The 13,285-nt window shown below is 43.4% G+C and overlaps 1 protein-coding gene across 1 annotated transcript; it reads right to left on the reverse strand.

Moving 5' to 3' along the window:
- Nucleotides 1–469: 469 nt before the first annotated feature.
- Nucleotides 470–6,070, reverse strand: dpep2 (dipeptidase 2). Its single transcript, XM_084476453.1, has 11 exons — nucleotides 5,954–6,070; nucleotides 5,563–5,691; nucleotides 4,813–4,939; nucleotides 3,891–4,020; nucleotides 3,052–3,202; nucleotides 2,543–2,612; nucleotides 1,732–1,908; nucleotides 1,442–1,526; nucleotides 1,260–1,335; nucleotides 762–897; nucleotides 470–669 (listed from the first exon to the last, which is right to left on the reverse strand). Exons 2-11 carry the CDS (start codon nucleotides 5,688–5,690, stop codon nucleotides 493–495), a joined length of 1,257 nt encoding a protein of 418 aa, XP_084332579.1. The 5' UTR covers nucleotide 5,691; nucleotides 5,954–6,070; the 3' UTR covers nucleotides 470–492.
- Between the last annotated feature and the right edge of the window lie 7,215 nt (nucleotides 6,071–13,285).

The raw sequence follows: 13,285 nt of genomic DNA on the forward strand, positions 1-13,285 counted from the left end.
TAGATTGAAGTGTGGATGGGAAAACTACCTTTTGTATTAATAAATAAAACGGCAAGGAAATCAAATGCACAGAGTCCTGCATTTTGTCAGCTGGATAGCTTTTGTTATCCAGACTTGAATGCCTTATGCATAACGGTCATATGCAATCAAATACCTATTCATCAAACAGCATAACTCTGCACATTGTGTGTGCTGCCTCGTATGATTTGCGTCAAACAGAAATAGCTACATGAGCTCTGCTTCTTTTATGAGATACAGGTATTTTCTATAAAATAGTTATACATAAAATCTCGGTAACACTTAACTGAAACCTTTAAGCATTAATAGCGATTCTCATCTATGAATGTTTGTTATGCTATTCATAATCAGTTAACACGTGAATATTTTTGGAATCAACTTACACTTTATAAACTATCAAATTAACTAAATGGTTTAGTGAGTACAGCACTACATGATGAGGTTCAGGAACATCAGCCCGAGTTTCAGCTCAGATCAACGGAGAGCGAGGAGGCCGGCGGGCAGCAGGAGCGCGACCCAAAGGAGCCGCGGTGGTCGGAAGGACGGCGCTGAGGAATGGGGCGGGCGGGGCGCCAGTCTGCACGGGTGTTTCACCTCCTCTGGATCGATCTGCGCCTCGCTCGGCGGGCTCAACCTCAACTCATCACGCACCTGATGAAAATATGGAAAATGATAAGGATGAATCACATTCATTTGATAGTAACACCAGTTATAACAGTAATGGTTATAATAGGACCACTCACCCTTTCCACCTCGTCAAAAACACGCAGGAAGTTTTGTCGCAGGACACCCGCCACTTCCTGTTCGGGCCACTTCCTGCGCAGCAGTTCCTGGATGAGGGCAGGATACTTGGAGACATCTTCTAGTCCCAAAGGAAATCTGTTGATAAATTAAAGAATATAATATTTGATGGTGGTCAGCTTAGCTCAGGAGGTAGAGCGGGTTAACTTGTTAATAGAAGGTTGCTAGTTAGATCCCCGGCTCCTCCTAGCTGAGTGACGAGGTGTCCCTGAGCAAGACGCCTAACCCTAACTGCTGCAGACGAGCTGGCTGTCACCTTGCATTGTTAACTCCGCCGTCGGTGTGTGAATGTGCGTATGTAAGTTGCTTTGGATAAAAGAGTCTGCTAAATGTCCTTAAATGTAAAAATAGTGGACAAAGAACAAGCACATATCTACATAAATGTTGAACTTGTTGAATTTGGGTAAATTTGTTGCTTTTTAAAACCTTTTTTCTTTTACCGAAAGACGCCTTCATAGTCTCCACCAATTCCGATCGACTCCGCTCCAATCGTCTTTCTGATGTGGTCAAAGTGGTCTGCAAAAAGCGATAAAAGCATGTCAACACAGACTTCAGAACATTAACAGATTCACCACACACACAAACCAGAAATGGATGAATGGCTGATCCACAGCCTCCTTACCGACCACAGCAGAAACATTAGCTTGACCCTCGCAGGCCACAAAGTCACTGAAGAGAGTCACCATAATCAGACCACGGTTCTTCTTCTGCAGAGACAGAACTACAAATATTTCAATAACTAATTATGGAAAAACACAAAACAATTATTGACACCATAACAATGATTGACACACACAAACAGACACACACAAACAGACACACACACACACACACACACACACACGCGCACGCATGCACGCACGCACACGCACACACACACACACACACACACACATACACACACTTTCTTACAAGTTCATGCAGCAGCCAATCCGGGACATTGCGGCTGTGTTTGCAGACGGCGTAGGCAGAGGAGTGACTGAAGACCACGGGAGCCTTGGAGACGCTGATGGCCGCCCTGGCCGTCTCCCAGGAGCTGTGGGAGAGGTCCACGATCATCCCCAGTCTGTTCATCTCCTGCACCACCGCCTGCAGGCCCATTAGCAAGGCATTAGGACCGTCACATCCAACCGGTGATGGAGCTTTACAACGCCTTTTCATCATCAGCAGACGTGTCTCGTCTTGTTGGGAATTCTTTTAGTTCTTCCTGGCGTTTAGAAGCCAGGGAGAACTGTATGTGCGTGGCTGAACGTTGTTTTTTGTTAAGTTAAGGAAAAAAATACATTGTTTACTCGGGCGTCGCCTCAATTGAAATCTTACACCGAAACGGTACTCCAACTTTTGATTAAGATGGATTTCATTCATTAAAACCCCCATTAATATAAAAGTCAATTTAGTAGAGTCATCCATCCATGATATGAGTACGAAACAAGAAAATCCTGAAGTCTGGCATGAGCAGAACGGGCAGACCTCAGGCGATAGGATGGAGTTTCAACCAGTGTGGATATAAAGCCTGAGGCGATAACAAACAGCCCACAATAACTGGAACAGGAACCCTGGATTGTAGATAATAGCACCTAATGGGTTTAATTGTGGCCTGTAAAACATGGATTTTGTTTTATGTAAAAATCGTAGTAGCCCGGGTAATACCGCCTGTCACGAATAATATGGAATAATATTGTGAAGCATGAGGAAAAGTAGGCAATGTAACAATGGAGCGTACCTGACCAAAGAGTGTCAGGCTGTTGTTCTCTCTCGGATAGAAATGATAAAGATCTGAGGAGGACCCAGCCCTGCAAAAAGAGTGAAAACACAATATAGATCCATGAATGAATGCAGTATGTTAGCATTACAATGTGTTTTAATCCTGGGCTTCTTATATGAGACTTATGTTCAAGTTCAAAACATCAAAGAACCTCCTCACATGTTCGGTGAGTGTGTCAGTATGTATGTGTCATTAACGCAATTTATGCAAAGCAACTCCCAGTGACTGAGGATGCATGTCAGCAGCAGGTAGGGGTTAGGGAGTCTTGGTCAGGGATAACTGCAGTTAGACTGTGGACTTCGGGGATTGAACCCGGAACCTTTCAGCTGGTACCAACACCCTACACCACACTACACCATCTACTTAACCCCACTTAAAACTAAGCTCCCATTTTAAAACACATGACTATGATTTCATAATTAAAGATAAAATAATGAGGATGTTCTTGTGACCTTGGTTCTCCTCACCAGGGGGTGTTGCAGTTGTGTGTGAGGGCCATGGAGCGGACCCCGAGCAGGTAGAACATCCTGAGGGCGGGCAGGCTGCTGTCCAGGGAGTGTCCCCCCTCGATGCTGAGCACACACGCTATCTTACCCCTCGACTCCGCACCGCGTAGTCCTGACCCACAGCCAGCAGAAACACACGCATGTTGATCATATCATCACTGATATATATATATATATATATATATATATATATATATATATACATACACACATAACAATGTATATTATAACACACACACACATAATATATGTATATTATAACGCACACACACACAAACACACACACACTCACACTCTCTTATTTACTTACTTACTTATATATTGTATATATGTATATTGAGGATATTCACATTGTTTATTATTTACCTTATCTTGGTTGATTTTACATATTCAAATAACGTCATTCAAATCATTTTCGTCTGACTGGGAAAATTGACACATAAACCGGCCAGTTGACATGATACATTTACAAGTTGTGCTTCACTACTAACACAAAATAGAGGAAGTTTATGCTGACAACAACTTGTCTCATACATCTTTAGTCAATTGTAAATAATTGGGATGTAATCCATCCAAATCTTGTTTAAAAGTTACGGCAGACTCGATTTAATCTCTTGATTTAGTCTTTTTTTTTTATTAACTTGCAATTCATTCCTAGCATATCTCTAGCAGGACCAGTATTGCTACGTCCCTATATAGTATACGTCCCTATGTAGTATGTATCTCTCTGTACGTAGTATACATCACCATGTAGTAAATGTCCCTATGCAGACCCTGTAGTGTGGGGGGCGTGGCCGTACCCTCTGCAGTGGTGACCAGCTCCATGTCGCTGTACTCTGTGCACACACGTCTGATCACGTCCAGCTGTTCCAGGGTCAGCCGCACCACGTCCTTCTCCTGGGCCCCGCATAGCACATACGCAGCAAACACCTGGCGATGCAGTCCGAAAGGAGCAGCACATTCTCACTCCGAGTTTGTCAAAAATCAACACTTGTTTGGGGCTTTTGGCGTTAACTGCTGACGCAAAGGGTGTCCTTGTGCGTCTTCATTCGAAGCAGGGGGTTTTCAACTCCCTTTCAAGTCCCTCCACGGGGATATTTGACGACCAGGGAAAGCGCTCCCGCAAATCTTTTTTTGTAGGATGGTAGGGGCAAGTACCGAAGCTGTACTTGCCCTGAAACGGGTTAGGCACTGAAACGGGTTAGGGTTAAGGTAGTAGTGGTTAGGGTTAGTGTTAGGGTAGTAGTGGTTAGGGTTAGAGTTACGCACTTATAATTTTTCGCTGTGGAGGGATTACATTTGAAAAACCCCTGCGTCGAAGAACAAGATAATTTTTATTTATGTTTGTATTCTCGTAGGTCGGAGATGACACGTTTCCCATTCCGACATTCCACCTCCGACCGTTAACGAACGCAGCATAACATTGCACGTGTTTGTGATGTTCTTAGCCTGTGTAGCAAATGAGCTAGTCATTTTATGGTATCGGATCGGCGCATAAACTTGCATACTCGCTGATACCCAATACTGCATTTTAAGCAGTATCAGAGGAACGGTGGAACCGATACTGGTATTGGTATCGGAACAACTCTAGTTCTTTATTTTCATGTCCTCATGGGAGAATGGCTGAGCCACAACTTCTAGATCTGATAGCAGCTCTGATGGTCAATGAATAGACAAACCGACCCATCAGTGGGGTAGACACCGACGTCTAGTGATGACTACCTGAGTCTGCACATGACCGGCACGGAGGCGGGTGATGTCTGTGGCCGCCGAGGGGTGGTGGTGGAGGTCAACGTGGCTCAGGAGGTTGTGGTGGTGGCGTCTCAGCTGGAGGGCCAGGTCGTTATGACTGCCAGCGAGTGGACAGGGAGTACAGACAGGGAGTCACTCCATTACAAACGGTGTGGAGTTAGAAAACAATCTACTGAAGTTTAGATCATGGGGGCGGCGGGGGGGGAGTAACTTCCCAAGAAAAGGAGTGTGTTGTCTGGGACAATGAAACAAATAGTGGGAATGATTTATTTATCCTATATTTAACCAGGAAGGTTTTTCAGTACAGAGTACAGAAAAGTTCAGTACAGAGAAAACATACAGTAAGACAAAAAGCTAACACACAACAATTAACTAAAACACAGAACAAATAAGACATCAGAGAGTTAAAAGAAATGTGCATGTTAAATACAGTGACATTTTTCTGTTTGAGATGTTTTTAGATCATTTTTTAAAAATATCAAGAGAGGATGAGTGCAAGTTAATTTTGTTCCACAGTAAGGGAGTATGTATTTCAAAAGCTGTGTGTGGTCTGGGACAATGAAAGAAATGGGGGAGGATATCCTATCTGATTACTGGGAAATGTTTACTGGCTACAGCAAATTGAGGAAATGTCTGCACACACACACACACACACACACACACACACACACACACACACACACACACACACACACACACACACACACACACACAGCTTACCCGTCAATTAGAGGGTATCTTGACATTAAATCGTGTACTCGGTCTGTCTCAGAGTCTCCCGACAGTAGACCACACAGAGAGGAAAATATGGCCCAGCGAAAGATGGACGAACAAATCGTCGAAGCCATACTAGACAGACGAACCAAATGTGTCAATCACAAAGTGGGAGGAAAAAGTAACACTTTTACTGATGAAACTTCACGTGGCATAAACGTTCGCCAATAGGCAATAGGAGTCTCATTGAGGTAAAAACAAACAAAACAGCCCGACCGTTGTTTAGGTAATGAGTCACTTGTTTGAATACGAGTGGGTTGATGAAATAGCCATACATGTTGCCAACTTCACAGTATGGCGTAAGCAGCTTCATTTATTTCAAGTGGTCGTCGCCTACCTGCCGGCTGGTCCGAACGCTGCCGTGAAGCGTAAAGACGCAGGGCCATGCGCGTTCACCTAAAGCGTCCCTTGGGCAGCAGTCCGGACGTGGAACCGAATATCTATGATCCAGCCTCCCCTCCTGAGGTCTGACGGAGGGCTGTGGAGGCTGCCTCCTCTCCTGAGTCCACACGGAGGGGTGTATTATCTATGCACCTTCACTTGTAACAGAGGCCTCCTCCCTCTGCTGGCACAATGGACGGATTGATACATATGCAATTGTAACTTTTTCAACGCTGAGCCTACTTCTTTGAAGACATAGTAACTGTCCTTGAAGCAATGCGCTTTAGTCACTCCACAAAGGATCGGAGGGTTGTCTTGATTTAAGCCTAGGGCATCTTCAGCACGAAACATGACACCGGTTTTACGCATGAAAAAAACATAAATTATCTAGGTAACCCTAACCCTTTTTTACAACTATATTGTGATTTGCATTTAAAGAAAGCTTGAAAGCTCATTTAATAGTCATTTCTACTATCAAGAGCACTCCAATTATGGAAAGTTGTTCTTCTAATCAATCCTTTCCGCGACTTTCCTCTGAGCTCAGCTGCACGTTGAATTAATGTATTCGAATGAAGACACCATCGACACGTTCCAAGTCAAACAGGGTCGCTCGAGTGGTTCGGACCAGAATGGGAACTGGGTTGGATGGGATGGAAGCCTGCATTATGCATTATTATTATCGCAGGTATCGCCTGCCTGCTCCAGGTGCAAACGGAGCGAAGTCCAGCATAGTTATTGATATCCACTCCAAAGTAATTAAAATAAAGAAAGATAGAAAGTAAAACTAAAATGAGTAGGCCTATCCTTAGTTTTTCAGGGCAGATGATTGCGGGCTGGAAACAGCCTTCGCAGTTGTGTTGAGATACATTGTGATTGATTGACTGATTGGAGGAGTCTATTAATCATAAGGGGGAAATGGAATGACGTTATGTGTAAGGATGGAGGATGTTTAATACAATTGGTGTAATAAACACATGTTATATAATAATAATAATAATAATAATAATAATAATAATAATAATAATAATAGATTAATATAATTATAATGTATTTAATTATAATATATAAACATGTAAGTTTATGACATTAGGTATAGAGTCTCCCTCTCCATTGTAGAACCAGTTTGACATTCAGTTCTTGACTGTCTTGACTTGTCTGCTGGGTTGTTTTATGTTCTCTTTTGTTAATGTTTCTATGATTATGAATTCCTTTGTCTTCTTGATTTTTATTTCCCACTTCCTGTTTTTCTAAATTAAAAAAACACACCTCTCTTGCTGTCCTGGTTTTCTGGCGACCACTCACTCACCTGTACCTGTTCTCTGTGTTTTCGGTGAAAATGTTGAATTTAAGAAACGAATACAGCCTAATGGGAAAAAACGCAAGAATCTAAGCTCCATACAGATATGACAAACAAACAAATGTATAATTCTGATTCCAAGGATGATATTCTTATTTTTTAATTTAGTGGTTGAACAAATAATGTAAACTAAATAAATAAGAGAAACAGAAACTATCAAATCACACACACACACACACACACACACACACACACACACACACACACACACACACACACACACAGATTGCCAATCACCAGTTATACAAAATTATCCAATTTTCTCTCTCTCTCTCTCTCTCTCTCTCTCTCTCTCTCTCTCTCTCTCTCTCTCTCTCTCTCTCTCTCTCTCTCTCTCTCTCTCTCTCTCTCAGTCTCTCTCTCTCTCTCTCTCTCTCTCACACACACACACACACACACACTCTCTCTCATGCACAGCAGACATGTGGAGAATGGCATCAAAACAGACGGTAATGCCCAAAAACAATGAACAAAAAATGTCAACATTGCCCTCCAGAATCCCCCCGTGTCATCATGTGTGCCGGCGTATGCGTGTGTGTCTCCCCCTGTATGGAACTGTGTGTGTGTATGTGTGTGTGTGTGTGTGTGTGTGTGTGTGTGTGTGTGTGTGTGTCTGTATATTTTTAAGTGGAAATGTGAAACTGATATTGTCAATATTGTATTTGTACACATTTGACAAATTTCCAAGGTTGGCTCCACTGTTCTACCCATGATTCAGTGACATAAACAAAAGATGTCTGAGTCATAGTGGGAGCGTTTGGAGCCATAATCTGTTTTCCCACCGCATGCGTGGTCAGGGCACGATGATCTGGGGACACTGAATTTGAATTCAGTGTCCCCAGATTCAGACTGAATTTCTCAGACTGAATTTCTTTTGCAATTTCTGCTCCTGCAGAGCCACTGCCATCCCACCCGGGGTGTTCTCTGATAATCAAGGGAGTGTCCCGCTCATCTGCAGCTAAGATGCTAGCCCGCAGACAGCACATTAACATCTCAGTCCATGCGTTACAATTAGGAGCAAAATGATTTCCGCTCAGATAAAATCACTAATGATCCAGAAAATATCATTTACCACAGTTACAATTTTACCAAAATGCCCAAAAACAACAACAGTTAAATGGTATCCATGTGTGTATCTGCAGAGGATAGTGTAGAAGCCCAGCATTGTTGCACTCTGAGGCACACCGCTCCGAGACTAAACCTATGTGCTATGTGCTCCCATTTTTACCACTAAATACCACAAATAAAGGACAAATGAACTTTTCCATCAGCAGAGGGCAGCAATAGTCAAATCAGCAGCTTATCAGACTCACACATTAAGCTCTCAGAGCAAACGAAAAACAAAGTGAACATCATAATAACTACCCGAGTATTTAGCCTCCCTCTGTTTACTATTACTTCCACGGAAAAATAAGGGTTTTGTCATTTTTTAAGTCATCGCTTTTTTTAAGAAACATGCACACATTCATGGTGTATAAACTCCTTGTTTGTCTCACGCTGGATTCTGGCAGCCTCCGTTCTCCGTGTTCATTATCTGCACTTACAGCTTTGACTCCGGCGTGGCAATTACATCCTCAGCTGCACTGATTAATCCAACATGGAGGTATTTCACATAATGGCTCTGAAAAGACATGTTCACACACTTAGCGGGGAGAGGCTGATGTGCACAGCTTGTTTATGCAGATAGACCCCCGCCATATTGCAGTGAAACTCTCAATGGCTGCTTTAAGTGTTCTCTTAACCTCTAGTGGAGGCCGACGAAGGAACAATGGAGTGTCAGCAAAGTGATTAATTTAATCTATTTCACTCTTGACACAAGATGGAGGTTTCACCCCCCCCCCCCCCCCCCCCAGGCAATTTTCGACGAACACGTATTTGTCTATTGTTGGACATATTCCCTGTATTGCCGTTCATTAATAAACAGTGTGCCCTCATACTTTAGCGGCACCCCCCACCTCCTCATTCTCTTCTGGCAATCACACAATCAATCACTGTCCCATTACTTGACGAGGCGCAGAGAGACGGAGTGAACAGAACAACGAGAACAATATTTTAGGACGGGGGGGCGAGAGAACGACGGTGACTCCGGAAGGCTAGCAGAGACGGGCGGAAAAAAAAAACATAGGCCCAGTAAATATTCAATTTAAAGGATTCCAAGATAAGAGGAGTTGAAAAATGGAGGCGGCACCCATTCTTCTAGATAAGAGCAGACGAAGCCATCTGGAGGCTGGCAGATAGCGAACTCCCTCAGCATCCCCGAGACCTGCTCTCATCCACTGAGGCACCGGGCTGGTGACTACCTCAGGTTCAAAATGAATTTATTCACTCCATCTATGTAGGTATTGGCTTTTATTTGGGAAGGTGTGGGGAGGGAGGGGTGCGGGGAGGGGGGGGGTGCGGGATGGACACGTGGTTAGACTGGACCTTGTTTTATCAGCAGGCCTGCGAGAATAACGGGTCGTTCTTGCCGTGTGACGGGTGTTCAGATGGAACTGTGTGTGTGCTTCATTACGGAGTGCGTGTGCTTCTGCTTGTGTTGCTGGCTTATTCAAACCGGCCGTCGTAAAATAGCATCGTTCAATCAGTGTTCACGTTGAGTACCAGGGTGCTGCACATACCGCGCAGGTAAAACATACTGCACATAAAATACATCCCGAAAAACACATAAACACACACTCACTTATACACCCATACACACACGCACGCACACACACACACACACACACACACACACACACACACACACTTGTTAAAGGTGTCAGTTTAACTATATTCCAATTCCAAATTAGGGAAACACCTTCTTTACCTGTCCCCTGATCGGATTATAAGCAAATTTAACACCAATGTAGTGATGTTGAAATCGGTACTGGATTACTGGGCTTAGACTCCCCTGATTCGAGAATGTCAAGATTAAAATGCAGCTCTTCCCATGTTTTCAACATATGCACATCGACATACGTGTAGTTAGTGCACGCTAAGCCCAGGACACACTGAAAGAGATGAGACGGAAAATATTAGTTTCTGAAACCAGCCCTTTCTCTCCCCATGCATATGACCTACCTCATATTTAAAAAACAACCTACTATTTATTTTTTCGTGGAGTGGGGGAGAACTGAGTCTCTGCTTGTGAATAACCTTGTCCACTACATATTTGGCACCTTGTTCAGCAACCCCCACTCCATCCCTCCCCCTCCTCCCCCTTTGCTGTGCTATTCTGCGACAGCCACATTGGCTTTAGCTGTGGGGGTAATGCTTTTGTCACTGTGTTTTATCTGACCCCTCAGTCAAACGGGCCTATTTTGCTGTCCCTAATTTCACCGTCTGCATTTTATTTTCAACCACACTTTGGCCCCCCGAATAAAAAAAAAAAAAAGAAAGAAAGAAAACCAGAGAATGTTTGATAAGGGATTCGGGTCGATGTGTAGATTTACCTATAGCCACGCTATCTGTGTGACCCGCTTCTCCTCGCTGTCGGTGCCTCAGCTCCCTCTGGTGAAAGCTGTTAACGCAATGATAACAAACTGAATGATAACCTTCGAGCGCTGTTGAGGACGAACACTTTGTTCCATACGTGTCTTATTGCTGTTGCAGCATTTCTGATGCACATCCCCTTTTCCCTCGCCTGTGTTTTGCTCTGATTCCTATAACTGAGCGTAGGTGAAACAGGTTCATCTTTGTGTTTGCCTTGGAGCAATGAGGAGCCGACTAAACCACTTTGCTACTCTACACACGATTGTATATTTATTCATTTGGATGATCCAGGCTCGCTGAGCATTAAATGGGGTTTATTTTATTTGATCTATCTGCTGTCAGTCTGCTGTGTACCTTAACGTTCAAGTTGTTTGGGATTGTAGGAAAACGTGGATAAACATGGTGAGAAAACATGCCAACGCCACACACAGAGAGATGGCTCGGTGGCGGATGTGGTGGTGATTTGTGATCGTTTAGAAGTTTCAAGCTAAATTCTTCAGGGACGGACCTGCTAAACTGCATCTTTTTATTGAGTTGTTTAAAGAATTGTCACGGCGGTTAAGAATCCCTTTGATTCATTTACTTTATTAGGCAGAGCTGGGGCTTTGCAGATTTTCATTAAGATCAAGCGCGAAACGTTTCAGACAAGACTCAACTTTGGAAAAGGTTATTAGCCTGGGAGGACATGGTTAATTAAGCAGGAAAGCAAAAGAGAAGCAAAAAAAGAAAAGCATTCGTAGGCCTCCTTTGATAAAACTATTCTCCAGTGAACCGCTTCCAAGGATGAGTTATGTTTAGGGGTTACCGTTGGAGGTAATGTCTAAAATCTTTAATGCGCTGGACAAATTACTATAACCCATGGATTATTATTTTTCATTTCCTTTTTTTTCATGACCCCAAGGAGAGAATGGAAATTCAACAGTGCTTCCATAAATAAGGCATAGCATATACATTTTTGTAGGCTGTGACTGAGTAGGTTTATTTCACGGTGAGTAGGCATGCAGATTGGATAATCACATGTCACTTCTGTGCCAGGTTTCATTAATATCCATGCCTTTGTTGCTAATATTGGTTATTTGTCAAAGAAATGCATGGCGCTGTCTATGGAGTCAATGCACTCAATTCCACAGTGAGCGCCTTTGAAAACTCCACCTTACTCAAAAAGGAAAAATACAATGAAGGCTTCCAGTTAGCATTACACTGGTATTGGTACTATCATTATTTTACCTTAAAATAAACTCAAACCTCACCGTGACTGCATACACATTAATGCATCCAAGTCAACAGTAGAACGGAAACCAGTCTGGTATACAGTGTGTCATCTTTAACCAGTTTGCTCGCAAGTGGAACCCAAGCCCAGTGTGCTAGATCCTGCATAAACAGATGTGTAACACTGGTCCAATATAAAAAAAATAAGAGAAATATAGAAGAGCTGTGATGTCAGCCAGTATGGAGTGCGGGCGAAGGGAAGTGTAGATGTTGCCATGGGTTTCATATTTTTGCAGGCGCACAAAAGTGTGCAGCGCTGTCAACTCCAGTTTTAATCCTTTTCTTCACTTCCCGTGTGTGATGTTGTGTTGTTATCTTAATGATTATCTGTGGCGCTGTGTCTGCCCCAGGCACTTCTGTCAACGGGGGCTGGTGTGGGGAGCCCGGGCTTATCACAGCACTGGTGTTAAATCAGCTCTGACTCCAGACAAATTTCCCCCACATTGCCCTTATCGATGGATCTGCACACTGTGCTTTTATTTTTCTCTCTTTATTTATTCATTCATTTTTCATTTCGATTTTTTTTTGCTCTTGCTTGACGTGTCGGACCCCAAAAAAATAAAACACAATGCAGATAAAACGCTGTCTTCATTTTTTTTGTACTTACAACGTTGGGATATTCAGTATTCCAACAGATAGCATGTGCTGTATTTAGCATTAGCCATAGCATGAATGGCTTTAAACACTTTACATGTCCTTTCAGCTTGTTGGCCATACCTATTTATATTTTTAAAGGTCACAGTAGAAAAAGAGTGATCTCAGTCCAAAGGTAAAGGGCTGACGGCGTTTTGTCCTTAATCTTCTGGGGGGTTAACACGAGTGGGCAACCATAACCGCGCAGAATTCATGGCTTTTTGTTACGTTGATGTAAAATGGACGGTCATTTTATTACAGAATCAACAGTGAAACAAGCATCATCATCGTTCTTTTTCAGTTTCTCTCAGCAAGTAAGTAAGTCGTGCCGAAAACGCCTCATTGTGAATGCTGTCCGCGTACGGAGGCGAGTCTGAAAGTCCCCGGTGAACTGACCTCTGCACGGAGGGGCGACTCCCCAAGTCTTTTTTTTCCCCAGAGAGCAGCGTTCCGTTTCAGTAAGTGCTCTGATTGTCTGGCCACTGTGGCTGAGAGGAGGGCAGTGCAGACTCACCTCCTACTCTCTCGTTCCTCTCCTCCACCTCGACTCACCACGGG

The sequence above is a fragment of the Micromesistius poutassou genome (assembly GCF_964030765.1).
Source record: "Micromesistius poutassou genome assembly, chromosome: 12".
NCBI lineage: Eukaryota > Metazoa > Chordata > Actinopteri > Gadiformes > Gadidae > Micromesistius > Micromesistius poutassou.

Bases quoted from the DNA above. Each gene is read 5' to 3' on its own strand.
- dpep2 (XM_084476453.1), bottom strand. From the start codon at position 5,690: ATGGCTTCGACGATTTGTTCGTCCATCTTTCGCTGGGCCATATTTTCC. The intron at 4,940-5,562 runs GTAAGCTGTGTG...ACTCGCTGGCAG, and splicing joins AGATACCCTCTAATTGACGG to TCATAACGACCTGGCCCTCC. The intron at 2,613-3,051 runs GTGAGGAGAACC...CTCTTTTTGCAG, and splicing joins CACAACTGCAACACCCCCTG to GGCTGGGTCCTCCTCAGATC.